This window comes from Alligator mississippiensis, chromosome 3 (genome assembly GCF_030867095.1).
Source record: "Alligator mississippiensis isolate rAllMis1 chromosome 3, rAllMis1, whole genome shotgun sequence".
NCBI lineage: Eukaryota > Metazoa > Chordata > Crocodylia > Alligatoridae > Alligator > Alligator mississippiensis.
In genome coordinates, this window is record NC_081826.1 from 14777712 (window position 1) to 14805677 (window position 27966).

Consider the following 27966-nt stretch of genomic DNA (forward strand, 5'->3'; position numbering starts at 1 on the left):
CTTTTGGGCTCCTTTGCCTTGAGGCAACCAAAGAATTTAGAAAAGACTGCAAAAATGATTTAAAACATAAATTAAAATATCCTTTGTGGGGGCAAGAAGGATGATTCTAAATATAAGGGATGGAATTCGGTTAGCCACCATTCAGGAGCAACTCTATTTTTCTTCTCACATAAGTACAGTTGGCTAGACAAAAAGCACAGAGGAGAGTGCCTGACTTGCATGACGGGATGACAGTGCATTATTCTCTTGCATGATAGATTCTGGAGCTGTTTTTCTAGTTCAGTGGTTCCCACTCTTTGGGCAAGTGTAAAATAGCTGCAGCAGCAATCTTTACTTTCCCCTATATCTAGCAACCAAATTTTGCTCTCAGATACTCCAGTGGAGGTTGAAAGCAAGAATAGGATAGAATATTTCCTCTACTTCTGAATTAAACACTGGGTCTTTTGTGCTAAGCTTCTCTATACTACATCTGCCTACCTCCCATGCAGCCATAGGTCAAATGTCCACATTGGGCATGAGACGTTCCCTACTTGGGACTCTGCTTCTTTGCCTGAGGTCAATGTTTAGAGCAGATCAGATCTTGGTGCAAATCAGAATATGTATAGAAATGAGTAGGAGGTAGGCAGTGCTCATGTGTCCGGGCTAGTAAGAGAAGAGGTTTTACGCATTCATCATTAAGGTCCTGATCTTTTAACCACATCAGGCAGAAGAGTTGCAATGACATTTATTAGGAGTTCCCTGCCCACCAAATCAGGCTTTCAATTTAGGGAGCAACTTGCAGCACGACAGCCATCTGAGGGGAAAGAGAGCTTCCCAAATCCCCTGAATTACCAGCCGATTTAAATCTATTAGTAGGTGGGAACCACTGCCCTAGTCATGATCATGAAGAACGGTGTGATTTCCGCATGCCTTAATACTTTGATACTCCCCATGCGCATGCTGTTTTCATGAAGGAGATTGTGTAATAAGATCAATGTTTCCAAGGCCTTTTTTTGAATAGATCCACAGTTTATCAGCTGGAACTGAGAATGTTGCCCACTGTTTTTCTGAAGACAGTTAACCAAGTTTATCAAGAAATCTGGAGCCCTTTAGTACACGATGGACTATGCAGATTGAGTGGCATTTCTGCCGGAGAGAACTCGCAAATGGTTTCCTGAATATTGTATTGCTGTACCTACCACGCTTTCCAGTATTTGCATTGTAACTGTAGTCTTTTACCGTGAGTCTGGCTATTAGGAGGGGGATTCTTCATCAGCATTTCACTTACCACATCTAAAATACTGGGGAAAGAAGCAAAATGGAGAACTTAACAATAAACTTCAGGGGCAGTATTCCGCTTATAAATTCATGTGCCTCAAAGGTGGAACGTTTCCCTTGAAGGAGATCTGGAAAGCATTTTAGATCATATTACTTAACATAAATAAGAAACCGAAAACTTTTATGGACGTGTGCAGTTGGGATTATCTTAGCGAACAGGCAGCTCAGTGTGCTGAGTGAAAGGGAATATTTTGATACAGGGATTCCTAGCCTGAAACTTAAAAGCAATCCTGAGATAAGTCTTCTGATTTCTTTGTAGGATGGTTCTGTCCCAATATACTTCCATTTTTTTATGGTAACACTCTTGTAGACTCATGCAGGATCACTAGTGCTTCCTGCTGCTCTATTAAGGAAGATGGTGGCTCTTAGGAGTTCATTGAACACAACTCTGAAAGTCTAAAGGTCCAGCCCCAACATTTACCTCTTTCCATAGCTTTGAATAGATAATGTTTCTGTCTGCATACTGTTGATGATAATAGAGTTTTTGTCTTTATTAAAAGGGATTCCCAATTTACAGTGTACACTATTCTAATTGTAATTTGTTCATTTTGGAGAGTTACAAGAAGTCCATCCAGTATCTGCATAGGCCTGAGGAGTGAAGCAGGGGGAGACCTAAGGCCATATATAACCAACATGCAGCTCATGCCCACATCCAAAGCAGTTTCCCTCCTCCCTTTGAGACCTCCGTGGACATTAAAGGAAGTACTCCACTCTCACTCCCTGCCGCAGGCTACTTCAGCAGCCGGCACCCAGGAAAACACTCAACTCAGTCTGACTAAATCAAAATTAAAAAGTTCTGGAAACCAGACCAACTCAAACCAAAAGTGGGCAGTTGAGTACCCCTGTGCCTTAAGAACGTCTCAGGCTGAGTTTTCTTGTTTGGATCCATCTTTATTGAAACCTTCAGTTGAGAGCTCAGGCCCCTGAATTCTTCAAATTAGGCAGCAAAAGCCTTATTTAGGTGTCTGAACTTGTGGTCAGGTTTTCAGAACACCTGAGTCTGCAAGCTCATGGGATCTGCATGTGCTCTGTACCACTTGAACCAAGGCCAGTTATCCAGATTCCTAACTTCACTCACCATATCTCAACATTTTGATCCCTGTTGCTACTGCAAAGCCTTGCTTGCATAGCTGGATGTTAAGACATTTGTTCTCTACGTCAAAACTGTCCAAAACCTTCTTCCTTCTTACCTCTCCGTGGTCACTCAGCCTATGCAGGAAGGTAACACTCTTCCTGCATTTTCAACCCCACCTCTGTGCCATCTTTCATTTGTTCCCTATTCACACACTCCTCCTTGTAGGGGACTGCTATGATGCCATCCTCTTCTTTATATCCCTTCTCTATGCAGATTTGGTGCTTCAAAAAAAGAGTTATGAAACAGCTTAAAAATATCCCAACTTGTAGCAATTTCTTCCTTTTTGCAGAAGCATAGGCTGTTATTGTGACTAGACAACTGGATGTTACCAGTTATTAAACAGGGTTAATGGATTCAACTACAGTCTATCCTAACTTGACCCTAATACCTGGTCCCTTCATAGAATCATAGAAAATTAGGGTTGGAAGGGTCCTTGTCCAACCTCCTGCTCAACGCAGGACTATCCCCAACTAGATCATCCTAGCCAAGGCTTTGTCTAGCCGGGTCTTAAAAACCTCCAAGGATGGAGAGTCCACCACCTGTCTGGTTAACTTGTGCCAATGTTTTACTACCCTCCTCGTGAGAAAATGTTTCCTAATATCTAACCTAACTTCCCTTGCTGCAACTTGAGCCCATTGCTCCTTGTTCTGTCATCTTCCACTGCTGAGAGCACTCCAGCTCCATCCTCTTTTGAACTCCCCTTCAGGTAGTTGAAGGCTGCTATTGAATCCCCCCTCTGTCATCTCTTCTCCAGACTGAATAAGCCCAGGTCCCTCAGCCTTTCCTCAGAAGTCATGCGCTCCCAAAACATTTTTGTTGCTCTTTACTGGACTCTCTCCAATTCATCCACATCCTTTCTGTAGCGAGGGGCCCAAAACTGAACACACTACTCCAGATGTGGCCTCACCAGTGCTGAATAGAGGGGACTAATCACTGCCTGTGATCTGCTGACAGTGCTCCTACTGATGCAGCCCAGTATGCGTGTTAGCCTTCTTGGCAACAGAGGCACACTGTTGGCTAATATTCAGCTTCATGTTCACTGTAACCCCCAGGTCCTTTTCTGCCGAGCTGCTGCCCAGCCAGTCAGCCCCCAGCCTGTACTGGTACATGGGCTTGCTCCGTCCTAATTGCAAGACTTTGCACTTGTCCTTGTTGAACCTCATGAGATTCCTTTTGGCTCAGTCCTCCACTCTGAATCTTAGCCCTACCCTCCAGTGTATCTACTATTCCCCCCAGCTTGGTATCACCTGCAAACTTGCTGAGGATGCCCTCTATGCCATCTTCCATTGATGAAGACATTGAACAAAACCAGCCCCTGGACTGACCCCTGGGGCACTCCACTTAATACCAGCTGCCAACTGGCATTGGTTACTACTCTGAGCTCAATGCTTCAGCCAGTTTTCTATCCACCTTACAGTCCATTCATCCAGCCTGTACTTCCTTAGCTTGCCTGCGAGAATGTTGTGGGAGGCCGTATTAAAAGCCTTGCTAAAATCAGGGTATATCACATCCACCAGTCTCCCCGCACCCACAGAGCCTGTCACCTTGTCATAGAAGACCATCACATTTGTCAGGCATGACTTTCCTTTGGTGAATCCATGCTGACTGCTTCTAATCACCTCCACGTGCTTAGAAATGGATCCCTTGAGGACCTGCTCCATGGTTTTTCCAGGGACTGAGGTGAGGCTGACTGGTCTGTAGCTCCCTGGATCTTCCTTTTTCCCTTTCTTAAATATGGGCACTATGTTTGCCCTTTTCCCATCATCTGGGACCTCCCCTGATTGCCATGAATTTTCAAAGATGATGCCCAGTGACTCTGCAATCTCATCAGTCAACTCCCTCAGCACCCTTGGGTGCATCCCATGGAGCCCCATGAACTTGTACACATCCAGCTTTTCTAAATAGTCCCTAACCTGTTCTTTTGCCACTGTTGGCTGCTCCCCTTCTCCCCAACTGTGCTGCCTACCTGGAGTAGTCTCGGAGCTGACCTTGCCTGTGCAGACTGAGGCAAAAAAGGCATTGAGTGCTTCAGCCTTTTCTATATCCTCTATCACAAGGTTGCCTCCCCCATTTAGTAAAGGACCCACACTTTCCCTGACCCTCCTCTTGCTACTGACATACTTGTGGAAACCCTTCTTTTTACCCTTCACATCCCTTGCTAGCTGCATCTCCAGTTGTACTTGGCTTTCTTGATTTCATCCCTGCATGCCCAGTCAGTGCTTTTATACTCCTCCCTATATATTTGTCCAAGCTTCCACTTCCTATAAGCTTCCTTTTTGGGACTCTTACTGAAGAGTTCCCTGCTAAGCCAAGCTGGTCTTCTGCCACACTTGCTAGTCCTCCTGCACATTGGGATGGTTTGTTCCTGCAGTCTCAGTAAGACTTCTTTAAAGTACAGCCAACTCTCCTGGACTCGTCTCCTCATCAGACTGGCTTCCCAGGGGATTCTGCCCACGAGTTCCCTGAGCAAGTTGAAGTCTGCTTTTCTGAAGGCCAGGGTCCTTACTCTGCTGCTTTCCATCCTTCCTTTCCTCAGGATCCTGAACTCAATGATCTCATGGTCACTGCTGCCCAAGTTGTCATTCACTACCACATTCCCCACCAATTCTTTCCTATTTGTGAACAGAAGGTCAAGAAGAGGATGACCCCTAGTTAGGCTCTTCAACACGTGCACCAGGAAGTTGTCCCCAACTCTCCAAAAACTTCCTGGCTTGCCAGTGCACTGCTGTATTGACCTCCCAGCAGATGTCAGGGTGATTTGGAGTCCCCCATGGGAACCAGGGCTTATGATTGGGGAACTTCTGCTAGCTGTCTGAAGAAAGCCTCATCTACCACTTCCTCCTGGTCTGGTGGTCTATAGCAGACCTCCACTGCGACATCACCCCTGTTGCTGTCTCCTCTAACCTTAATCCAGAGACTTTAAACAGGCCTATCTCCAGTTTCATACTGGAGCTCTGAGCAATCAAATGGCTCTTTTACATCATTTGTAACTTTTCCTCCTCTTCTTCCCTGCCTGTCCTTCATGAATGGTTTATACCCATCCAGGACAGTGCTCCAGTCATGCAGGTTAGCCCACCAAGTCTGTATTATTCCAATCACGTCATGGTTCATTGACTGTGCAAGGACTTCCAGTTCTTCCTGCTTGTTTCCCAGGCTCCGTGCATTTGTGTACAGACACCGAGGTAACTAGTTGATTGCTCTGATTTCTCAGGAAGAATGAGACCACCTCCCCTGTTGCCCCCTCCTGCTTGCTCTTCTTCCAGGTCTCCTGCTTCCCCACTTACCTCAGGGCTTTGGTATCTATCCCCTGGCAGACCTAGTTTAAAGCCCGCCTCACTAGGTTAGTGAGCCTGTCTTTGAAGATGCTCTTCCCTCTCTTTGTCAGGTGGATCCCATCTCTTCCCAGCAATCCCCTTGATGACCCCTGCACGTGGCTGCCTGCTGCAGGCAGATGCACTCAATTTGTAGAAGTACATGATCAAAATGGGACCTTCTGAGAACTCGGGTTCTAGTCCCACTACTTCCCTAGTCCAAAAAAAGAGGGGAGGCTGTGCCCCATACAGGATTTCAGACATCTTCAGTTCATTCATCGAGACAGGTTTGGATCTCAGCCTTCTCATCTATTTCTTTCCTAGATCCTATGAACTGAGTGGCAGTTCTCATCTTGCAAGGCACTTATTTGCAGGTGGCAATCCACACAGTTCAAAGCAAATGTGTGTGCTTCACATGTAACAGCCACCACAACCAGTTCTCACTGGACCCACCCGTGTTTACCTAGTGCCCAGTGGTCTTGAGACTCAATGTATACCCTTGGCATAACAGCCAGTAGATCTCAGATCATTCTTTTTGTCTGGTTACCAAAGATGTTCAAAAGGTCAATTTGCTCTTTGTCTGGTGCCTGAGTCTCAAAACTTACTTGAGAAAAGTCACACATTACCTTTTCTCACTCAGTATAACATATAGGAGCAAGTTTGGACTCTGTATCAGCCAGGCCATAACTTTCTCAGGAGAACTTCAGCATGAAGGCTCAGCTCATTACAAGCCTCTGCTCCTAGCCAAAGATCTCCTTTCACTGGATCACATAGCAGCTTGCACTGGTGTACTCCATGTGTGAGATTGTGCTGTTGCTTCTTTTCAAAGGGAATGATCCATTTATTTCTACTGGAGAAGGAATCACTTCTTGCTTGTGACTTGAATATAGTATCGATGTCCTACCAGAACTCCCTTTTTGAACCTTTATCATTCTATTCTGCGGCACCTTCCTCTGCAGAGATGCCTTTCCAGGGGCTATAACCTATGCCTGTAGAATGAGTAGCAATCTTTGATGACAGATTAGTTTTACACCGTTTTTACAGGGTCAGTTATGCTTGTACACACATGTGAAATTTCTGCCCCAGACAAGTTGACATATTCATCCCCATCAATTTATACACTTCCCTGAACTTCTTCCATCTAAATGAGACTAATTTAATAATCTGGAAATACTGACAGCCTTGCCATTCTACCTGTCTAGAAGAAAACTCTTTTTAAAAATGGCACAGCTTTTTCATAATGTTTAGTGGTAAATCTGACGGCTGGATACCTCTGCCCCCAAAATACATTAAAATCTCTTATTCTGTGATAAAGTTTCCTCTTTAGAGGAAACCTAGGTGCCGGGTAACATCTCTATCATATCTTGTATCCCTATCTCAGAAATTCATAGGGCTGCTGAATGGAGCTCTACAATATTCTTATATTTTACTAAACACGAGTCCTTCCAGCCAGCTTCTAGATCAGATGCCCAGTTTGGAAGAACAGTCCTATAATCTTTATTTCAGTAGGTTGGTAACAGCTGATCAAATGCATGCGGTTGGATGAGCGTAGACAAAGGCCTGAAGAAGAAAGATGATATTTTACTCACCTTGCAGTAAATGGAGGTCTTCAAGGCAGCCTTCTCCATGCAGATCCCATGACCTGCCCTTCTTCCTCAGTGCTATAGATTCCTTCTGCATTGTATTGAACTATGTGGCAGTTGGGGCTGCTTTCCCCTATGTGCCCTCCATGGATAAGGATAGCAGTGAAGGCATATAGTGCATACATATAGTCTCCAAGCAAGACTGCTAACTAAATGATTCAGGGCTCATATGAATGGGATACTCATACCTGTACTGGAATCTGTATAGACACCGGAGTCTCAGACAACTTCACTTACTGTGTGGTAGGCAACTTCTGATTTAGTCACCAGCTCTTTTTTGTCTCTGGCAAAATCCACTTTCTGAATGCTTCCCTTGTTATCTGAAGCATTGCTTTTAGACTCTGCAGTGAAATCCAGACATTGATCACCACCGTTCAAGCAAGGCCACACCATACACATTTCAGAAGTCAGTAGGAAATGATCATGTTAAAAGAAAAACAGTTGTGTAGCCATTCTTTTAAACTCTGCAATATCAGGATGTGGCATTATATAGAGAGAGTATATTTATGTAGCCCTATAGTGGGGTTTCAGTTAGCCTAGCTCCCCCAACTCAGACTGAAATCAGTCCTTGAACCCTTTAAACTAGTCCTTTAATCTGGTCCCAGCAACACAATCTTTCCGTGGGCCCAGCAGTGCAGGCGCAGATGCCCTGGGTTCTCCTGCTCCGCAGGGCTCAGCCGAAAGCAGAAGCAATCCAAAATAAACACATCTGAACTCCAGCCCCAGCAGCACAGCCTTTTCTGGGCCCACACCACAAGCTTTAAAGCCCTAGGTTAATCTGCACCACCGAGCTCAGCAGAAAATATAAAGCAGTCCAGAAAGCACACCCGCAGGCACGGGTTAGTTCTCACCCTGAAATCTTCCTCCTTCCTTGGAGGAGTCCTCGCTCTCCGCGCAACCATTCCTCATCCCAAGTCTTCCTCTTCTCACTTCCTCTTCCTGCCTCTTTATTTCCGGTCAGCCAGTCAACTTCCCCTCGTTATTGGTTGATTGCCCTTAGGCGGGCTGGCTAATTGATCCAGGCTGCAAGCCTGCAACCTGTTACAAGCCCTTTCACAGTAGGGTTGACCCAGTAGGATGGATGGGCAAAATGGTGGATCTGCCCAGTGGCTGGACTCCATTTCCCATCAGCCCCTGCCTGCGTCACTGCAGCCAGTTTCCACGGAGACCCCAGGAGCAGTGGCACCATGATAGCATGGGGCCAGAGCTTCCATGGAGACCAGCCCCAGCAGCATGGGCAGGACACACGGCTGGGTGGGGAGCTCCTCTGCATCCGGGGCTGGGAACTTGCAGTGGTGCCAGTGTGGTCCGGAGCCAGGGCAGAGCCATGATCCTCTGCCTGCACACCCCTGCCCACAGGCCACAAGATCCCAGCCCCAGAATAGCTCCCCACCCTGCCGGTGCTTCTGGGAGTGTCTCCATGGAAACCCTGGCCCCACACTGTCATGACCCTGACACTGCTGGGGTCTCCATGGAAACCAGCCACAGCAACATGGGCAGGGGCTGCTGGGAAATGGAGTCCACCGCAGGCCTGATCTGGCCCACGGGCCACACTTTGCCCGCCCCTGCATTAGGGGACTTCCCCATATATATATCAATTGTACCATAAAAACTAAACACGCACATACCCATATATCAAATGATGTATCATTAAGTTCAATGCTCTGCATTTTTCCACGATCCACCTTATTCTGATTATTCCAGGAAGACATCCCTCTAGTGTTTTTTCAGTGAAAACATGGTGTGGCAGATAATTTTGTGCTGCTATAAGAGTACTAGTAACTTGCTTGAATATCAGTGTTGTCATTTGGTGCGAGTAAGGTTACCACGAATGCATGCTCCTAGAAAGATAAAATATCGAAAGTCATTACTGTCACAAGAGGGCAAGACGATGGATGATGAGAGAGCTGAAAGGTACTGAAATATTGTAAATGCTCATTTAGGCGAACAGAAGATCATCCCCATAAGTTTTCCGACTGTGGATTGAGTGGAATTGACTGGTGGTGAGAAGTGGGTGTCCTGGTATACCACGTACTGAGCAGTTGCGTAGGAAAGAACGTTTTTGTATTCTCCAGTGTTTTGCTGATAACTTATTTTTAGTTCACAGCACGTTACAACTTCTCTCATTCATGGTTGTGCACAAGTTATTCATGTAATAATCTCCTACTGACCCAGCACTTAGAGGGCACCAAACTGGAAAAACTAAGGTTCCTTCTCATCGGACAATGTTACTAACTAAATTTTGGCATTTGTCTTTGTAACGATGAAGCTAGCACTTCAGACACGTTAATGGAGCAGAAGCAACGTGATGCATTTGATGGAAATAGGACGGCCGTATAGTAACATGTGCAGCATTTATATTACAGTGCTTATAAAACCTATCAATTCTTAATGAGCTTAGTTGCTGGTGACAAAGATATTGATGTATTCCCATAGCCTCAGCTATCCTAAATAGCTGTTCAAGTTCTGATATATTAAAAGCAACATGAAAGCAAGTTAAAAGTATGTAACTGCATTAAAGGAGGAAAAATGATTCCTTTTGCTTATTTTGTAGCCAAAAGCTGGGTCTCTTGGATCGGGTTCGTGGTACCAATACTAAAGGAAAGCTATTTACCCCTCTGAATGTAGATGCCATTGAAGAAAGTCCTTCTAAAGAGCCTAAGAATGTGGGCTTGAATAATAAGGAACGTTTCCGCACTGCATTCCGAATGAAAGCATACGCTTTTTGGCAAAGCTCAGAAGGTAGCACATCTCTGTTGATTTCTTTTACCCCCTCAAGTTCTTCCCTGCGTTCCCATTTTTGTTTGTTTTTCCCCTTCCATCTCTTTTCTGAAGTTTCATGACTTTCAAAATAACATGCTACATCATTAAAAATAATCGGCCATACACAACTACTACATGCCCACACATGGAGAATTTACTAACCATTTGGGGAAGAGCTTGAAAATAATCCCGCGTTTGAGCCGAACATCTCTCCACATAAGATGCATGGGTTACTTAAAACTAACAGTGCGCTGTATTGATGTGTGTGCAGTTGAATCCACTTGGAGTGAACATGGGCATCCGAGAACATGGGGCAGTGAATCTAAGTGTATCTAGGAGGATGTAGTGAGATCTAGTTAACACGGTTTACTTTCTTTCAGTTTCCTAGGATGCATCCACATATGCACTTTAATGCTCTGTAGACTATTTTACTGCACATTAAAGCATCACATAAAAAAAAATTACATTATGCTAATGCACAGGAAAATTAGTCTGCTGCACATTAAGCATCACTAAAAAGTGTGCAAATGTGCTACTGTGTGTTAGTGCAGCCTAACATGCATTCATTTAGTACCTTACATTGGAGATACTAAATTTAGTATGCGTTTGAAAAGGTGCATTAATGCATATGTAGACATGCCCCCATAGTCTTTATTTAGACTCATGCTAAGCTTACTTAAAAGAATCCTTTATACACTCCCATCAATTCACCAACATGTATGATGCCCATCCCCTCAGGCATCATGTGTAAGTCTGGTTCATGGAGTTTCAACTGATGTGACTTGCCTGCCAGTGGGCCAGAAGAGAGAAGTATAACAAGAAAAGGAGTTTACAAGAGACTACAAGATCATGTAAATTAAAGTAGGGGTCATGTTACTTAGTATCCATCTGATGTAACCTGTACATTGTGGCCAGATTTTTGCACATATGTGTTTGGCCTGCTTTACAGACGCAGGAACGGGGGACCCCATGCAAGAAGATAGGGGTGACAGTAACGAATTCCTTATGGAAGATATGATCCCCACTTTGAAAACAGTCATCCGAGCTGTCAGGTATATTTTCTTTTACTGACTTGAATATTTTGTTTTGACTTTACATATTTAAACTACAGGAGATCACTACTGCACCACTATTTCTGTGCTGTTCACTGTCATTGGTTCTTTTAAGTGGAGTAGGAGGATAGATAATAGAAAAGAAATAGCCGGAGGTGGTCAAAAGTCTTCTGTTGGAAAACGCAAATTCAGTTAAACCAAACCATTTTGCAGAAACAGAGCAATTTCCCCAAACAGCTGAACCAAAATGATTATGATGCCTCATTACAATCAGGTTTGTTTGTGTTGGGTTATGCAAACTGTCTGTTCATTCTCATTGAGGCGGCACACTTTGGTAAGGTTGGAATTTGCATTTTGCAGTTGACCTGGACCTCCTCTCTTTTACTTCTTTGTTTTTACATTTAAATAGACCCAGGACCTACCTTTGGACAGAGTCCAATTTGCAATGAGACACCCAGTGCTTAGCAGTGCAAAAAGTATTCCCTAGGGGCCAAGAGCTAAAGGGCAATTCCATGACTCAATAATACATAGTATGGATCTATGATGAATTAGCTAAGTGACCGCCTCTTCCTCCCCACTCTAAACATTTCTGCACAAGGTACATAAGCATCTATTTTCCATGCACTTGTACTCACTGTTGACAGCTGTTTATTTCTCATAACACTGCTGTCATTTTCTATGGAAAATCCACATAGGAGCAGGCATTTGAGTGCTCCAGGACCTGTAGTACAACTTCCACCTGGAGATTCTTCAGGGAGGATGGCCCCATTTCTTGAAACAACTTGGCAGCTAGAGCAGAAAGCCTGATTTCTATGTTCAGAAATTGTTCTTAAGTAATGAGTGTACCAGATCAGTGAACACACAGGGTGCCTCGCCTAACACTTTGACTCAAAGTTGACTCAAACTTTGATTTTAAATCTGTGTTGTCATGGGAAAGGAAAGTCCACATTGTAAGTTATGCTGCTGTCCTTTCGGAAGCCCGTCTTTTCATGTATGTTCTTTAACACCATTAATAGCCCTGCTAGTGTATAGTCAAGAAACCTGATGGTTTGTTATTTTTTCTCCTCTAAAGTAAAGTTAGTCCATATTTGCTGAAGCAATAGATTCAAAAGGAAAATTCTCTACACGTGACTTCTTTCACAACTTCTCATATTGCACCTCTCACAAAATGAATGTGTAAGTTCATTCAGCTGCCACAAGTACTTGAAATTTGTGGATGCAAAATTGGGGACCAGTTTGAATCCAACTAACATGCATGTTTTAGCATCTTTTTACAGATGTATTTATTCATTGTTTTACATCCATTTTTTTCATTGTATCTTGGGTGGACAGTAACCCAATGGTTGCATTGTCTGCATGGTATATGCGCAGAAAATTAAATTAGCATCTTTCTTTCCTGCCCCATGTCTTGTACAACACAATTGGTACAGGTCAAGGTTAGTTAATTTCTGTGCAAGTTAAATCAGATGTAAATCTAATTTTTTTTTCTACACTGTTTACACAGAAATTGAATGTTAACTGGAAGTAATTCATTTATAAGAAGCTTCTTGAGTCCTAATCAAATAATATTGGAAATTGATATGCAAATCAGGCTTGAAGTCATTTCATGATACTTTTTACAAATTGTCTACTGTACTTCAGTTGTGCAGCATCTAGATACAGGTCTGATTTTTGTGGACTTTGTCCAAACATGGTGATACCAGAGAAAAGGAAAACCATTATGTATCTTTCAAGGAAAATCTAACCTACTAATGATGCATAGAAAAATACAAAATGTATTTGTAATGAGATGTAGTGTTAGATATTCCCTGCATTTCACTTTTGTTCAATCCTCCATCATCCAAAGAATAGTTATTGGTTGCTTAGTGGGACCTTCATTATAACTGACCATTGTGCAATTTATATTAGAGGCTAGTAATTGTTCTGTTTACTGTACAGAATACTACAATTTCGTCTCTACAAAAAAAAATTCAAGGAAACTTTGAGGCCTTATGATGTAAAGGATGTGATAGAGCAATATTCAGCAGGGCACCTTGACATGCTTTCCAGAATAAAATACCTTCAGACAAGGTAAGATTGCTCATGGTAAAATTGGGGAACTGTGGCCTCGACAACCTTACGGTCCGATGGCTGGGGAACTGGCTTCGTGGTTGGACCTAGTGAGCGATAGTTGATGGAACCAAGTCGACATGGTGCATGGTGGCCAGTGGCATCCCCCAGGGCTCAGTACTTGGACAAGTACTCTTTAATATATTCATAAATGATCTGGATTTGGGCATCAGAAGGGGACTGGCTAAGTTTGCAGACGACACCAAATTATGGGGAAGTGCAATCACACTAGGGGATGGGCTGGCAATTCAGGCCAACATGGACAGGCTCGCAAGGTGGGCAGAGAAAAACCTGATGACATTCGATACAGAGAAATGCAAGGTGCTCCACCTTGAGACAAAAAACCCACATCATGCTTATAGGCTTAGCAGTGCTACACTCACTAGCACCATGACTGAAAGAGATTTGGGGCTCATGATTGACCACCAGATGAACATGAGCCACCAATACAATGCTGCAGCTGGCAAAGCAAATAAAACTGGCTTGCATCTACTGACGCATCTCAATCAAGACCCACACATTTAGTACCATTTAGGTGAGGCATCCTCCTGCTTTACTCAGCCTTGGTGAGGCCACAGCTGGAGTACTGTATCCAATTCTGGTCTCTGCACTTTAGAAAGGATGTGGAGAAGCCTGAAAGAGTCCAGAGGAGAGTCACAGGCGTGATCAGAGGGCAAGAGAACAGGCCTTATGAGGAGAGGCTGAGAGGCATGGGACTCTTCAGCCTGGAGAAGTGAAGGCTCAGGTGGGACTTGGTGTCAGCCTAGAAGTATATAAGGGGCGTGCATCAAGAACTGGGAGAACGTCTGTTCACCAGAGCACCCCAAGGGACAGCAAGGTCTAATGGTCGCAAACTGCTGGAAGATCATTTTAGACTGGACATAAGGAAAAACTTCTTTATCGTCCAAGCCGCCAGAGTCTGGAATAGACTCCCCGAAGTCCTGCAAGCACCTACTCTGAATACCTTTAAGAAACACCTGGATGTTTATCTTGCTGGGGTGATCTGACCCCAGCTGACTTCCTGCCCCTTGGGTAGGGGCTGGACCCAATTGATGTTGCGAGGTCCCTTCCAGCCCTAATGTCTATGAAATCAATGAGAACATAAGAAGTGCCAAACTGGGCCAGACCAATGGTCCATCTAGACCAGTGTCTTGTCTCTGCCAGCAGCAGAAGTGGATGTTATACAGGGAGAGCATCAAAACAGGTATCTCTAAGGTTAACTATCCCCTATTCAATACTCTCTCTAGCATCCACCAGATGCCAAAGGAAGCATCCCCAGCCATTCTGTTTAACAGCCATTAATAGATCTATCATCTATGAACTTTTCCAGTCCCTGTTTGAACCTGGCTATACTATCTGCTGCCACTACCTCCTGTGGCAATTAGTTTCACAAAGTAATTACTACGGCTGTGCAAAGCTTTGGGTGCTGATTCAATTTGGAGGAGATTCGGCCTGATTTGGCAGCTGAATTTCTGAATCTGAATTGAATCAGAAGACCAATATAAAGGTCCAAATGGATTCGAAGCTCTCCGAATTGATTCGGAAAAGATTCGGAGATTCAGGCAGTCCCCGCTTGCTGCCACAGGGAGCTGGACCTGGACTCTGTGCTGGTAAGTGGGTGGGGGGACTGGAGGAGGGGGAAGAGGACCATGGGGGAACCCCCACCAGGCCCCATCCCCTGCCTGCTCCCCCAGCCCCCCTGAGCACCCCCAACCCCCGCCTGCTCTCCCAGCCCCCCCCCCCCCCCCCCCAATCGCTGCCCTGCCTGCCCCAGCTCCTGGCTCCTTTAAAAAAAAAAAGCCCCCACTCACCAGCTGTTGCTAGGCAAGGGGGTGATCCTTGCTGCCCCCTGCTGCCCTGTGCTGCGTGGGGGGCTCTGCCACGAGCCCCCCAACCCACTCCCCCAGTCCCCCCCCACCCATGGCTATCCTGCCCACCCTGCTTCCGGTTCATTAAAAAAAAGAAAAACCTGCACTCACCATCTGCTGCAGCGACCTTGGGGCTTCTGAGGGCTTGTGACTGAGTCCCCCATGCCACGCAGAGCAGTGGGGGCAGTGGGGATCGCCCCCTGACTTGGCAGGAGCCAGTGAGTGGGGGATTTTTTTTTTTTTTTAAACAGCCGGGAGCTGGGACAGGCTGGGCAGTCATTGACAGAGCTGGGAGAGCAGGTGGGGGATGGGGCCTGTCCAATTCGGAGATTCGACTGATTCAGCAGCGGCCGAATCGCCGAGTCAGATTCGGCCAAATTGAATCACCGATTCGAATCACTGTCCCCTGAGCCAGCCGAATCCAAAGTGAATACTAGCTGCTTTGCACAGGACTGTTAGCTACACATTGCTTTACAAAGCTCTTTCTCTTGTTAGTTTTAAACCTGTCACCTACTGAGTTCAGTGGGAGCCTCCTAATTCTAGTATTCTGGGACTTTGTGAGCAACAGTTCACTTGGTCCATACCATGGCTTTTCTAGGTTTCTGTCATGTCCCCACTTAGCCGGTTGGAATGTGTTAGATGTAATGTTTGTATTTAATGGCAGGGAAATGTAATCGCTGTGTTTATATACTAGACCAGTGCTGCCCAAACGTCCAGCCCCACGTGCTTGATGAGTGGTGCAGGGGTTAGTCCGTGGACCAGATTCTGCATGGGGTCAGCACTTCGGGTCAGTCTAGGGACACAATCCACCCTGCTGGCCTGACCCTGCCACCCAGATCCAGTTGCACACCAGCCTGACCCTGCACACCTAGATTTGGCTGCACTGCAGCAGTCCCATGCACTGGCCTGATCTAGCATGCCAGGCCAAGTTATCTAGCCTATAAGGCTCCCCGTGGGTCTATAAACTCGGCAGCGGTGTGGATCTAGGAGGAGCCCTTCGGGCTGGATCACGCAGGTCCTGGGGTTGGAGGTGGAGCAGTGCTGTGCTGGACAATTCAGAATCAGTCAAGAAGCTGTGCAGGAACGCAGGAACAAATGTGGTTCCTTCACACAATAGTTCAGCTTTCCAGGTGGCTTTGAAGGAAGGTTAGCACAAAGCAATAACCAGTTTATCAGTTCATCCTTCAGAAACAGAAATGTGGCATTGTCTCCTTTGAAAAGGAAAAAGAAGCAAATTGTTCTTATAATTGCACGTGAAGAGAGTATTGTCTAGAAATTATGGTAAGGAAGTGGAACTCTCAGTGTTGCCATTTTCTTGCTGTGTAACCAGGCTCAAGCGTGTCATTCCTAGTCTGGTGCCTTCACGCTCCATCATCGTATTCGTATAATATTGTTTGTTGCAGAGATAAGTTGTCGATCTCATTTCTTGTAAGTATATATAGACCTTATGCACTTGTGTCATGTCCCCCTCCTCTCTTTTTCCAGAGTAGATATGATTTTTACACCTGGACCACCATCTACTCCCAAGCATAAGAAATCCCAAAAAGGAGGAGCTTTTTCTTACCCTTCACAACAGTCTCCCAGGTAAAATTATTTTACTTAATGTTTCTCATAAACTGCAACAGAAATAATATGTCCATGTACCCTAAAAACTTTACTTTGTTCACATAGCCAGTGTGCTACCACATTAACTAATAAATGCCAAATTTCCTTTACTTCTCATTTTACCTCATTTCTCTACACGAGTCATCCTGTTCTGTTACCCTTGTGTCAGATCTTCAAATACTTGTACGTGCCATCATAACCTCCTTGGCAACCTTCTCTTCCCCTCATTTAGCCATTGTCTGATGAAGTTCAGAGTCTTTGGGCTGCAAACTTTTGGCTGATTTAAATTGCATATTAATTAAACATTTGTTTAATTTAAATTCCCAGAGCTGGAGATAGCAAAACAAGGGTCTGATGTATTATGATAAACAGCTACTGTTTTATACAGATGGACAGAAAACTGTGTTTCCATCCCACAGAAATGTTCAAGAATTCAAAAATTTTCCCACCTCGAGTAAGGCCACCAAAAACTTGAAAACTGCCCGAAATCAAAATTAATAAAACAATGTCCTGTCTAGGTTAATCGAAGTATTTTATTTTAGTTTTGATTTTTTTTTTTAAATAATTAAGTTTTGATCCAAAAAGTCATTTCAGGCAGGAAAAGCAGAAATGTTAATTTTGAAATTGTCCATACAAGATGTTTGGACTGTCATTTGTGTGTGTGCAGTGCCTTGCACCATCACATTTTGGCCCATTACTGGGATTCCAAGAAGTTACCACAATAAAACAGTAATCATTTTTCAATTAAACTTTGCTCCTATGATGTTATACAAATGTAATAAAATGGAACATAAAATACTAATGGAACTGTTGTTTCTTTTTAGAAATGATCCATATGTAGCCAAAGCATCCACAGTAGATACTGAAGACCAAAGCATGATGGGCAAATTTGTTAAAGTTGAAAGACAGGTAAGTATTTTCAAGATAGAGGGATGTTCATGTTAATTTTCCGTTAATTTGTTTAATTCGCTGATTATTGTGTATTTTGCAAACTAATTACTGCATCTTCCTCTCATTTAGCAGGATGGGCATGTGCCATGAATTTTCAGTACAGATTTGCAGCATCCCCAAAGTCCAATTGTGTTCATATCTGTGTGTTCATTGCTTGGAGGCTATCCCAGCACTGGCTGCAGTGGCCGTGCTTGATGCTTGTTTTGCTGCATCAAATATATAAAAGGATGCACTTGATGAGTGCAAATTGTGACAATCTGTCTGCCTATAATTCAGTTGTCTCTGCAAATTGCAGTACATGCACTTCTAAATATATATGTTTGGGTGCACATAAGGTGGAGAAGTTGGGTTTATGGTTCTGTTTGGTTATGTTGGGGGGCTTGGTTTTACATCAGCAGTTAATTTTGCGGATGTCTAAGTGCGGATGTACAGATAGCTTTCATAAAGATGGAAGTCATGGCTGAGACATAGCCATGACTTGGCAGGAGCTACTAAGGTGAGTTAGTGGATATTTCCTCAGCTGTGGCTAAATCAGTCTGTGGCCTTTCTGTCATGGTCACCAACAACGGCTACGCTGGCCTTAGTGATGAAGACCCTAGGTGGTTCTGGGAATTGGACTGAAGCTTCCAAATGGCCATACATCATAATAGCTTTTGGTCTTTGAACACTAATCATAGACTCATAGAAAAGTTGGGCCCTGTTTGGCAACCAGCAAAGCCCAGAAGCATGGGAAATACTAAACCCCCTCCATTTTGCTCTGTAGCCTGGGGCCAGCAAGCATAACTCTAAACATCACACCCTCTTACAGGACGGCCAGAACTCCCCTTTCTGTATCCCCTCCATAATCTCATCCCAGCCCTTTAATCTTCTTTCATAAGCCAGTTGTGGAGCTCTGCTTCAGTCTCTTGCTGCTGAGTGTGGTCACCTCCAATATTCACCTGCTTTAGACTGTGGGGCTCTTCTTATTCTCTCCTGGGACGGGGCTTCTGGCCGTCTAACTGTTGTGCTTTACATCACTACTCCAGTCACTGGGGGCTGGTCTTGACCTATGAAACTAGAACAGGTGTCATCCTCACCTTTCTCCACAAACTAGATCTGGACCATAGGCCAGATCCAGAGGTGGTGGGAGCATGGGGTTAACACCACTGTCACCCCACTACCACTGACACATGTCCCCCAACAGGGCTACAGACCCTGAATTTTGGCATTAGGCCCTGCCCAAAAATTCCCACCCCTCTTGGGATCCCTGCAGGCTACACAGCAAACCCATATATTTATCACCCTTGCACCAGAAGAAAACACACAAAAGAGGAAAATGGCTATTTTCTTCCAGCTCATATAGTGAAATAAAACAAGGTCAAGTTAAAGCTGAGACACTCTTTGCAACAAAGGACCTGAGGAAACACCCCATAGTTTTCTTGCTTTTGTGATAAATTACGAGTGGTGGGAAAATATATTGTAAAGATAACTGCTGTCTGTCATACCAAATCCCCAGCTGCAGTTCACTTCCAGTCGCTCATTGGTATTGGTGTTTTTCAGGTTCACGACATGGGGAAGAAACTGGATTTTCTAGTAGACATGCACATGCATCATATGGAGCAGCTGCAAGTCCAGGTCACTGAGTTAACGCCATTGAAAGAGGCCATCTCTCCCCCAGAGAAGAAAGAGGAAAACAGATATTCTGAATTGAAAAGCATCCTTTACAAATATACTGAGCCTTGCACTCAAGAAACTCCTTATACTTTCCACCAGGTTCCAGTAAACAAAGTCAGCCCGTATGGTTTCTTAGCACAGGATCCGATGAATTATTCGCGGTCTTTGTCATTACGGGGGCAGAACTCTGGGAGATCACAAACCACCCACTCTTCAACGTCACATGCAGAGAGGCCAACCGTTTTGCCTATACTCACATTGATGGACTCCCAGGTTAGCTACCCGTCCCCAGGAGACCAGCAGAGCCCCTACTCAGATAGGATTTCTCCAAGGCAGAAAAGGAGCTTGACAAGAGACAGTGACACCCCGTTATCCCTTCTCTCAGTCAACCATGAAGAGCTCGAACGCTCACCAAGCGGCTTCAGTATCTCCCAAGACAAAGACGACTTCCTTTTTGGTCCAAATGGGGGATCATCATGGATGCGAGAGAAACGCTATCTAGCCGAGGGCGAGACGGACACAGATACTGACCCTTTTACACCAAGTGGCTCCATGCCTCTGTCTTCAACAGGGGATGGGATTTCAGATTCAATATGGACCCCTTCAAACAAGCCGGTTTAAGAGAGGGGAGGGGTCACTGGTCGACTTCTCCGTGTAATGTAAACACACTTTGTATATCTCACCTACTATACACCCAAAGCTTACTTGTTCAAAGCACCAATGGCTGCATAAGATGCATGTGATATTAGTGGTAGTCATTCTGCACCATTTCATACAATTTACTAATGCAGTTTTTTTCATGCTACCAAAACTAAGGAGTTTAGTTTTGAGCATGGTTTGCATGACGTTACCCTATATAAATGGTACAGGTAAGTTCTTCTCTGATACATATCTATCTGATGTTCTTCAATATAATGATGGTCAGATCAATGACAGGTGAGATGTGATGGTTCATCCTACTTTTTATAAACAGAGCAACAAAGTAAAAATAGTTTCAGGAGCAAAGTTCCTTTGTGAGAAGGAAAAATCTAAATTGTCTTCTCTCTGGCACCACCGTCATTTCCAATGCTAGTGAATCATTTTCCACCCAAATTAGACAAAAGCATCTGCAATTTCAAGTAGGGGAAAGTTGGAATCAAAATTTGTGATCTCTATTACATGATTTCTCCTGTCACCTCTAATGGCAATCTTACTGTATCAAATACAGTGTAAAATAGAAATGAGGGGTAAAATTTGCGATTTTCAAAACCACTTGGGGGAACTAGATACCTGTTTCTTTAATACCACATATCAACATAAATCCTCTTGACTACTACTTGGAAATCTCCACGACAAGTTATATAATTGCCACCAGTGTGAGTACAATCAATCTTATTTTATAGCAAATTGTTTGCTAATTCTATCTATTTGTAATGAAACCAAACTTCCCACTGACATTGCTAAAAAAAAACCAAACAAGTGATCATGTAGGGGACTCCTGGGTTCTGTTCTTAGTTCTTTTACTAACTCGTTTGATGTTACGCAAGTCACGTATCGGTGCCTCAGTTTCCCAATCTGTAAAATGGGAATTATACTTCCCTACCTCACATGGGGATTGTGAGGCTCAATTCACTTATGTTTCATACAGCGCGTTGAGAGCCTCAGATGAAAGGCACATTAGGAATGCAAGTGTTGCTATGCGGTGCTGTCCGGTGGGACTTGTACCTGCAGGGTGTTGGCAGGACACAGCCTAGTAGTCCTAGCGCAAACGGAGCCATCTAAATAAATGTACGTCAGACACACTTCAGGCCAGGTTTGTGGACCCAGCCCAGATCAATACAGATGAACCTCCGTTTCACAGCCATCTTAGATAACTCTGCTGGGCACTGTAGTTTCTTGCAAGGGAAGTGGGGAAAAAATCCTTCCCACAAACCCACGGGGCAGCAATGGAGCTGCTTTTTCAAGCCTGTTTCGTTCTGATGGATGGGATCACCTCTACAAAAGGTAGCAGTATCCCTACAGATAACCTAGACCTGGTCTACCCAAACACACCTACCCTGCAGGGGTACAAGATCTCCTAAAAAACCAAGATCCAAATGGCAAAGGGTTTGTGAACCCCAAATACAGCTGCTCACCCTCCCTGTGTTTTGCCCTTCCTCCTCATGTTCCAGAGCTATGCATGCTCCACGACTAGAAACACAAGGGCAATAGCAGCAGGAGGTGCTCCTGTGGTAGCTAGGTATGTTGAGTTTGGAGAAAAGAAGACGGTGAGGACACAGTAGCAGTTTTCAAATGTTTGAAAGGCTGCCATAAAGAAGAACAAATATTGTCCCTTGCCATAGAGGTCAGGACAGGAGTGAATGGGTTTCATCTGCAGCAAAACACTTGTGTGAAAATTAAATGGAAAGATTTTCATCTATGTCCATGATTAATACTATTGAACTGGTTTGCAGATGTATAGAATTATTTATAGTAGAAACACACCGGGTTTTCTCCATGTTCAAAGTACATGGATTTCAGTTTGGGTTGGGAATGCTCAACTTTTCTGAAAACCAGGCCACGTGTTTAGAGAACTGAGCAACCAAAAACTGAGGCAAGTGTATGGAAAATTTGGGTCTGAATGTCTCCACTGACTGCAGATGGTGAAATGCACCTCTGTGTCCCACCCCCAACCCAACCTCATCCTTCTGCATTGAAGTGCAGGCTTTAAAAGCTACAATTCAGCTCTAAGCTTGTATGGTAACATAATGTGACAAGTTTTCCAGTATTAACTCTAGATAAATATTTTGAAAGTTACTATTTTTTTCAAGTTACGGTATTCTTTAAAAAATAAATTGTGAAATAGTGTATAGTATGCTCAGAAAAAACCAGGGGAGGAAATAAAATAAACACTATTATTTTAATGGTACATTAAATGAAGGACACAAAAAGTCAGGGTAATTGTTTGATTCAGCCAGTACTAGATAACTGTATAAAAATGCAGCCATAAAGACTGGGGTGAAAAATGACTGATTATCCCACAATGTCTGTACTTAATAGCTGAATTGCCTTAAAGTGAACATTTACTACTGGGCTGTGAGCACTGATTTGCCACAAGTAGCATCAGGGAATTTCAGTGATTCAAAAGTGAAAACAATGGATAGGATCAGAATTGGGAGCTATCCTACTACACTGACACAATGAAATATTTAATGATGTGCTTAAGGTCAAATGAGGTTGGGCTGCTTTTCTTAATTGTTTTATGTCAATTAAATATAAATATCAGCAGGGCGCAACTGCTGGGATCCCCTACAGTCCGCAGAACTGACACCGCTGTTTTACATAGAAGAGCAAGGAAAAGCCCAAGTTCTGTGTCATGGGGAATGGTGAGCTCATTTTAGTGTTTATGGTGTCTAAGGGTAGAGAAAGACATCACAATTGCATCATTTTCAAATGATCCTGGTATAATATTCCTAGTATAAAATGACTATGTAACTGTTAAATTCGCTGCTCCTATAGTGATACAGGGGTAGCAGAACAGCTGCAACTTTAACCCAGTTTCATCCAGGATTGAAATTCCAGCCATGTAGCTCACTTGTGACCCTGCCGTCGCATGCAGGTGTAACCGTTCCATCTGTTGCTCCCTCCAGAGCAGCAACTAATTTTTCCTTTTCAAAGTGGCTGGAAGTCATGTCTCCCTGTAGCATAGGATGCCACAATAACCTGACACAGATCGCTCCTCCCTTTGGAGAAGTCATCTATGAAGACGCTCTTTGCATACAGCAGCAGCTGGGTTGAGAGTGTGGCTACATCCCTGCTGCTTTTGCATCCTCAACATGCATCTCCCTGCACTCAGCCCTCCAAGAAGGCCTGAATCAAACCTGAGAGTTGATCACATCATTGCAGATATTTTAAAATAGCAGCTTTGTAGAACATGCGTCAAAATAAGAATGAGTCAGTCAGTCAGGAGAGGGATGCCATATGGAGCCTGACAACATTATGATAGCATAATTCTCAAATTAAATAGGACCATTTATTCTGAAAACAACATTCTACCCCATCCTTAGACCCTTGCTTGATCTTTAGCCAAGCAAATTCCTGTTGAAGTTGATGGGAATTTGCCTGAGCAAAACCTAAGGAAAATTTGGATAAGGAGCTCAGGAATTGGCCAAGATGTCGTCCCGTTATATTTTAGACTGCACAACTATCACCCAATTCTTTCAGGATACTGTGAACAGGAAATAGAAGATAGTGACCTAATAATTCAAGAAGAATTACAGTGGTTTTGTCAGTTGAACCATAAATCTAGTTATTTATTCATTGAGCATAATAACCCTGGTTATTTATTTATTACTTTTTCCCCTCTGAGAAGATGTGTAGTCAGCCTTTCTGTATTTTCCATGTGTTTCCATATGGGACTGAACAAAGATCCCAAAGCCATGCATGCTCAAACATTCAAACTTGCATCTTGGGACCATCTGAATATTAAGACAACTTCAAAGTAGGCTGCAGAAAAACGTCACTACTATGGCCCAGCTTTTGAGAGGTCAGTGGGGACCTACTTTACTATCAGTGGGGATTAAGTAACTAAATACCTTGGACCTACATGGATCTACATGCTTGCTGAGTATTATCTAGTATGTACCTTATGAGCCAGATCCTGTATGGGTATAAATCATCATCTTTCCATCAAACTGGGCCCACTCTGGTTTATACCGGTGGAGGAGTTGGCCTTGTGAATCACAGCATCCTCCAAAAATGTGCCTCCAAGTACTATATATAGAGTCTGACTTTCTTTTTTATAGATGGGCATTTTTGTGTGTTCCCTGGGGCATTAACGATCTACCTGATTGCTGTGTGTACGTTAGCAGTGTGTATAAGTAAGCATGGAGATCCATATGGAGCCTATACAAGGAAAGGAATTTGGGAATCTTCTTCAAAGGCCTGTGAAAATTTAGACTGACATATTGTTTACTAATTAATGGTATCATTAGACACAGGGTGCAGATCCACATTGGACCTACATTTAAGCATGCCAGAGCCTAAAACCTAGGGGTGTCTATACATGTGCTCATGGGTGCGTTGGGGGGGGCGTTGGAGCAGTTCCCAGAGAGCCACTCCAATTAAAATGATGCAGCGTCACGTGTATTAAGCCATCAGACATCTAAAAATGGCCACAGGATGGTTTAACTGAAGCTAAAAGTTAAAGCACCCCAGTGGCCATTTTTAAACCCATGGGGACACATGACGCTGCAGTGACGCTAGAGCGTTCTAATTAGAACACGGAGCAGACTCGATTAATTGAGTCTGCCCCGGCGTGTTCTAATAAGAATGCATCAGAGCACGTGTGTAGGCACCCTATAAGCCTTGGCATGAAAAGCAATCACTTTGACCACGTTTAGGCACCCTATACAGTCAAGGCAAAGGGTCTGGCACTTCCGTTGATTGAGAAAGTCAGAGAGGCCCTGAGAAGTCAGACACAGCCAGAGAAACAAGAAAGTAGGTTTCAAATCCCTCCAGGCTGATGCAAACCTAAAACCCAGGCCTGCCTCTTCCTGTGACTGCTCTGTCCACTAGACGATGGGGCAAGAGATTTGAATGCTGCCACAATCATCGCAGTTGAGTTGAGTTCAGCACTGTTGATGCAAATTAAGTGTGTGGAGAATGCCTAATAGATCAAGTATTACCAGGGCCTCCTTAGCATCAATCTGGTTCACAACAGGAGTTGCTCAAGCTGGATCATTTCTGGGCAGGCTCAGGTAGTAGACACCCTGAGAACTTGGCATCCAAAATGGAAGCATTACTAGTATATAGGCACCTACTGGGTTCATCACCAGTGGAACCGGGTCAAACTGCATCGCTTCTAGTGACTTAGGGGCTGAAAACCCACCTAGGTCCTGTTTAGGCGCCTCTGAGATCAACCTGGATGGCAGCCAAGCTTGTATTCCTTTGACTATAATCAAATGAAACTAATAGCTGCAATTTGTGCACTTAAGAAAGTGACTTGGTATTTGGGCAAAATGAAATAAAGATTATTAGCCTGTTTTAACACAATACTTTGAAAGCAGGATCTGTATTGTACAAATGGTTTGCTGCATGCTCTGGGAAGCATGGTTCAGCATTTCATCTGACGGCAACGTCTAGGTCAACGTTAATTTTTATAGTAGGAGTGAGGTGGATTTATACCATCTCGTATTAGCACGTGGCATTTCAGTGCTAGCAATTACAGTAAGGGCAGACCTTCCTAATGTCTGGGGTGACACTGACTCTTTGTTTACACATCATTAACCTTTAAATAGGATGAAATCATTGTTAATCTGCTTAATTTTAAAAGGATTAAATTAACTTGACATAGGATGAATGCACTCTTTGCTGACTTAACAACTGCTGGAGATCAACCATGTATTTCAGGGCTGGAAAATACATCTTGTGATGTGACTGGCATCCTAGCCCTCTCATAATTAGCAAGTACTTAGGCATTTATTCTTTGGTCCATAAAGTCAGTGGCAAATCTTATATTGATTTTTTTTATTTAACTGGGAGCAAAGGCAGGTCCTAAACTTTTTTTTTTTTTTTTTAAATATGTATATGTGGATATATTTGGATTCATTCCAGAAATGATCATTCCAAAATGCAAATGATCAGCTCACTTTTTTGTATTAGTTATGTTTTTATACTGATTCTTTCTTTGTAACAAGTCGAGCACATGTATAGGTTTTGGGAAAGGTTGGTCTATGTTTACATTGTGTGGCTCTCCTCTCAGCTTTATTTTATACCCTCTGATTTTTCTCTACATTAAAACTGAAGGTGTTTCATTATTGCAGATGCAGATGTCAAGAGCAAGTGTCCAGTTTTAGCTAACCCGGTTGTATGGTCCATTTACAGAATTGTTCCTTTAAGAAAAATCTATTGAAACAATGGGTGTTGTCTGGTCTTGTGCTTGATCCTGCAGTGGCTTGGCATGTACAATTCCTAGAGAAGTTAGTAGGAATTTAGCATGTGAAAGGACTCCAGGATCTCTCCCTAAAACACCTTTGGTTTACGTGTGCTTTGCTCTTGTCTAGACCTTTGCTGCACTGTTTAAGAGGGAATGGTTGGAACGTTGTGTTGCTGCAAACTGCTCTGTTCTTCGTCCTCTTGGTCCAGGGCCCTGCAAGCTAATTTGTGCCTGGACCTGTATGAACCCTGACTTGGGTTTCATCTACTTGCGGATCGCTTTGCAGGGTCAGTGCCTACAGCTGTCAGGCAGTGCAAATTAAGGAGCAAATTCAGCCTTCTTTGCAGCTCCACTGATAACTGTGGAGTTGTACCCGTTATACCAGATCTGATTTGCTCTTGCAATTGCAGCAAGTAACTAAATAACCAGATCTTGTGTCCTTACACACCGCACACTGCCACCAACTTGACGTGGAGTTTCAAGCGTGGAAGGGATGTGGGTACCGCCTCAACAGTCGCTAATGACTTCAGAGTGGTCTCAGTTTTCAGGAGCCCGACCTAAGGCACCTTGGAGGGGCTTGATTTTGAGAGGATGGGTGTGCAGCACTTCTAAAACTCAGACCCTTTTAAAGGAGCCTTTCATTGGGTGTGTCAAAGAAACATGAGGATCCCGCCAGCACCAATCACATTTGAAAATGTAGGCTGTAGAGCCTGATCCTCACCGGTCAGCTTTTAACTGTTTCCACTGCCATTAAGTGAAGCAAAACAGTGGAAGTGGGAGCCTATTTCCATCTTAAGGGTAGGTTACGACTTGAGGTTATATAGCCAACTGCATTTTGTTTTCTAGTTTAGGCATTTGGTTATTACTAGTATTTGTGCCTTGCTCACTGAAATTTTCTCCATGCTACAAAGATGCTTTTCAGATTCTGGCTGACAAGGGAACACAACTTTTCTACAAGTGGCCTTTAGTGCTCTTTATAATATTATTTATTGTAATTTTTAAACTGTACCTGTAATTTATATTCTGGCACTGTCCAATATTTGAACAACTTTAATATGTTTATTTCAATATATTATGCAAACAATACTTCTTAACTGATTTTTTTATGTTCTGTCTTTAAAAACTGCACCACTTATTAATAAATAGAAATTTCAATTATGACGTGGAAGGAGTTTCATTTCATCATATAGTCTGGTTCATATGGGTGCAGAGCTGATGGGTATGGGCCCGGTTCTGCCCCCAACGAAGTCGGTAGCAGAAATAATGCTGACTTCATCCGTGTGGCATTGAACAGAGAACAAATAATGGATTTTATCCTGCTGCATTGATATACAAGTTTCTTGCTCATCCATGTAGTTTCCTTTGGTTCATTGTTATGTTTCTTTAATGGTAAGAGTGAAGAATGGTGTGTTAGGAATTAAAGTGTGTTAAATTAATGGTGTGTTAGGAATTAAAATGAGAAAACCATACATGTAAATAGAGGTATGAATCTCCTAAAATATAGTCAAATTGCACAAAATCACATAAGTGAAGCCCCTGGAGACCTCACATTGAATTGCTATGGATGTGTTTTGCAAGGAAGGCATTTATCCGCTGGTTACAGCAAGTCAAAGGCATGGACCTGGAAATCAGACTTCCTGGGCTCTGTTCCTAATTCTCCCACA

At 43.6% G+C, this 27966-nt stretch overlaps 1 protein-coding gene across 2 annotated transcripts in view; it reads left to right on the forward strand.

Annotated features, from left to right (window-relative positions):
• KCNQ3 (potassium voltage-gated channel subfamily Q member 3) overlaps window positions 1-27460 on the forward strand; it is a 272131-nt gene extending 244671 nt beyond the window's left edge. For both annotated transcript variants that reach the window (XM_059723739.1, XM_059723741.1), the window contains 6 exons: window positions 9961-10148; window positions 11119-11221; window positions 13160-13291; window positions 16684-16782; window positions 17628-17712; window positions 19294-27460. In XM_059723739.1, coding sequence (XP_059579722.1) covers window positions 9961-10148; window positions 11119-11221; window positions 13160-13291; window positions 16684-16782; window positions 17628-17712; window positions 19294-20028 — 1342 coding nt within the window. In that variant the 3' untranslated portion in view covers window positions 20029-27460. The remainder of the gene's footprint in view (window positions 1-9960; window positions 10149-11118; window positions 11222-13159; window positions 13292-16683; window positions 16783-17627; window positions 17713-19293) is intronic.
• Window positions 27461-27966: the final 506 nt, after the last annotated feature.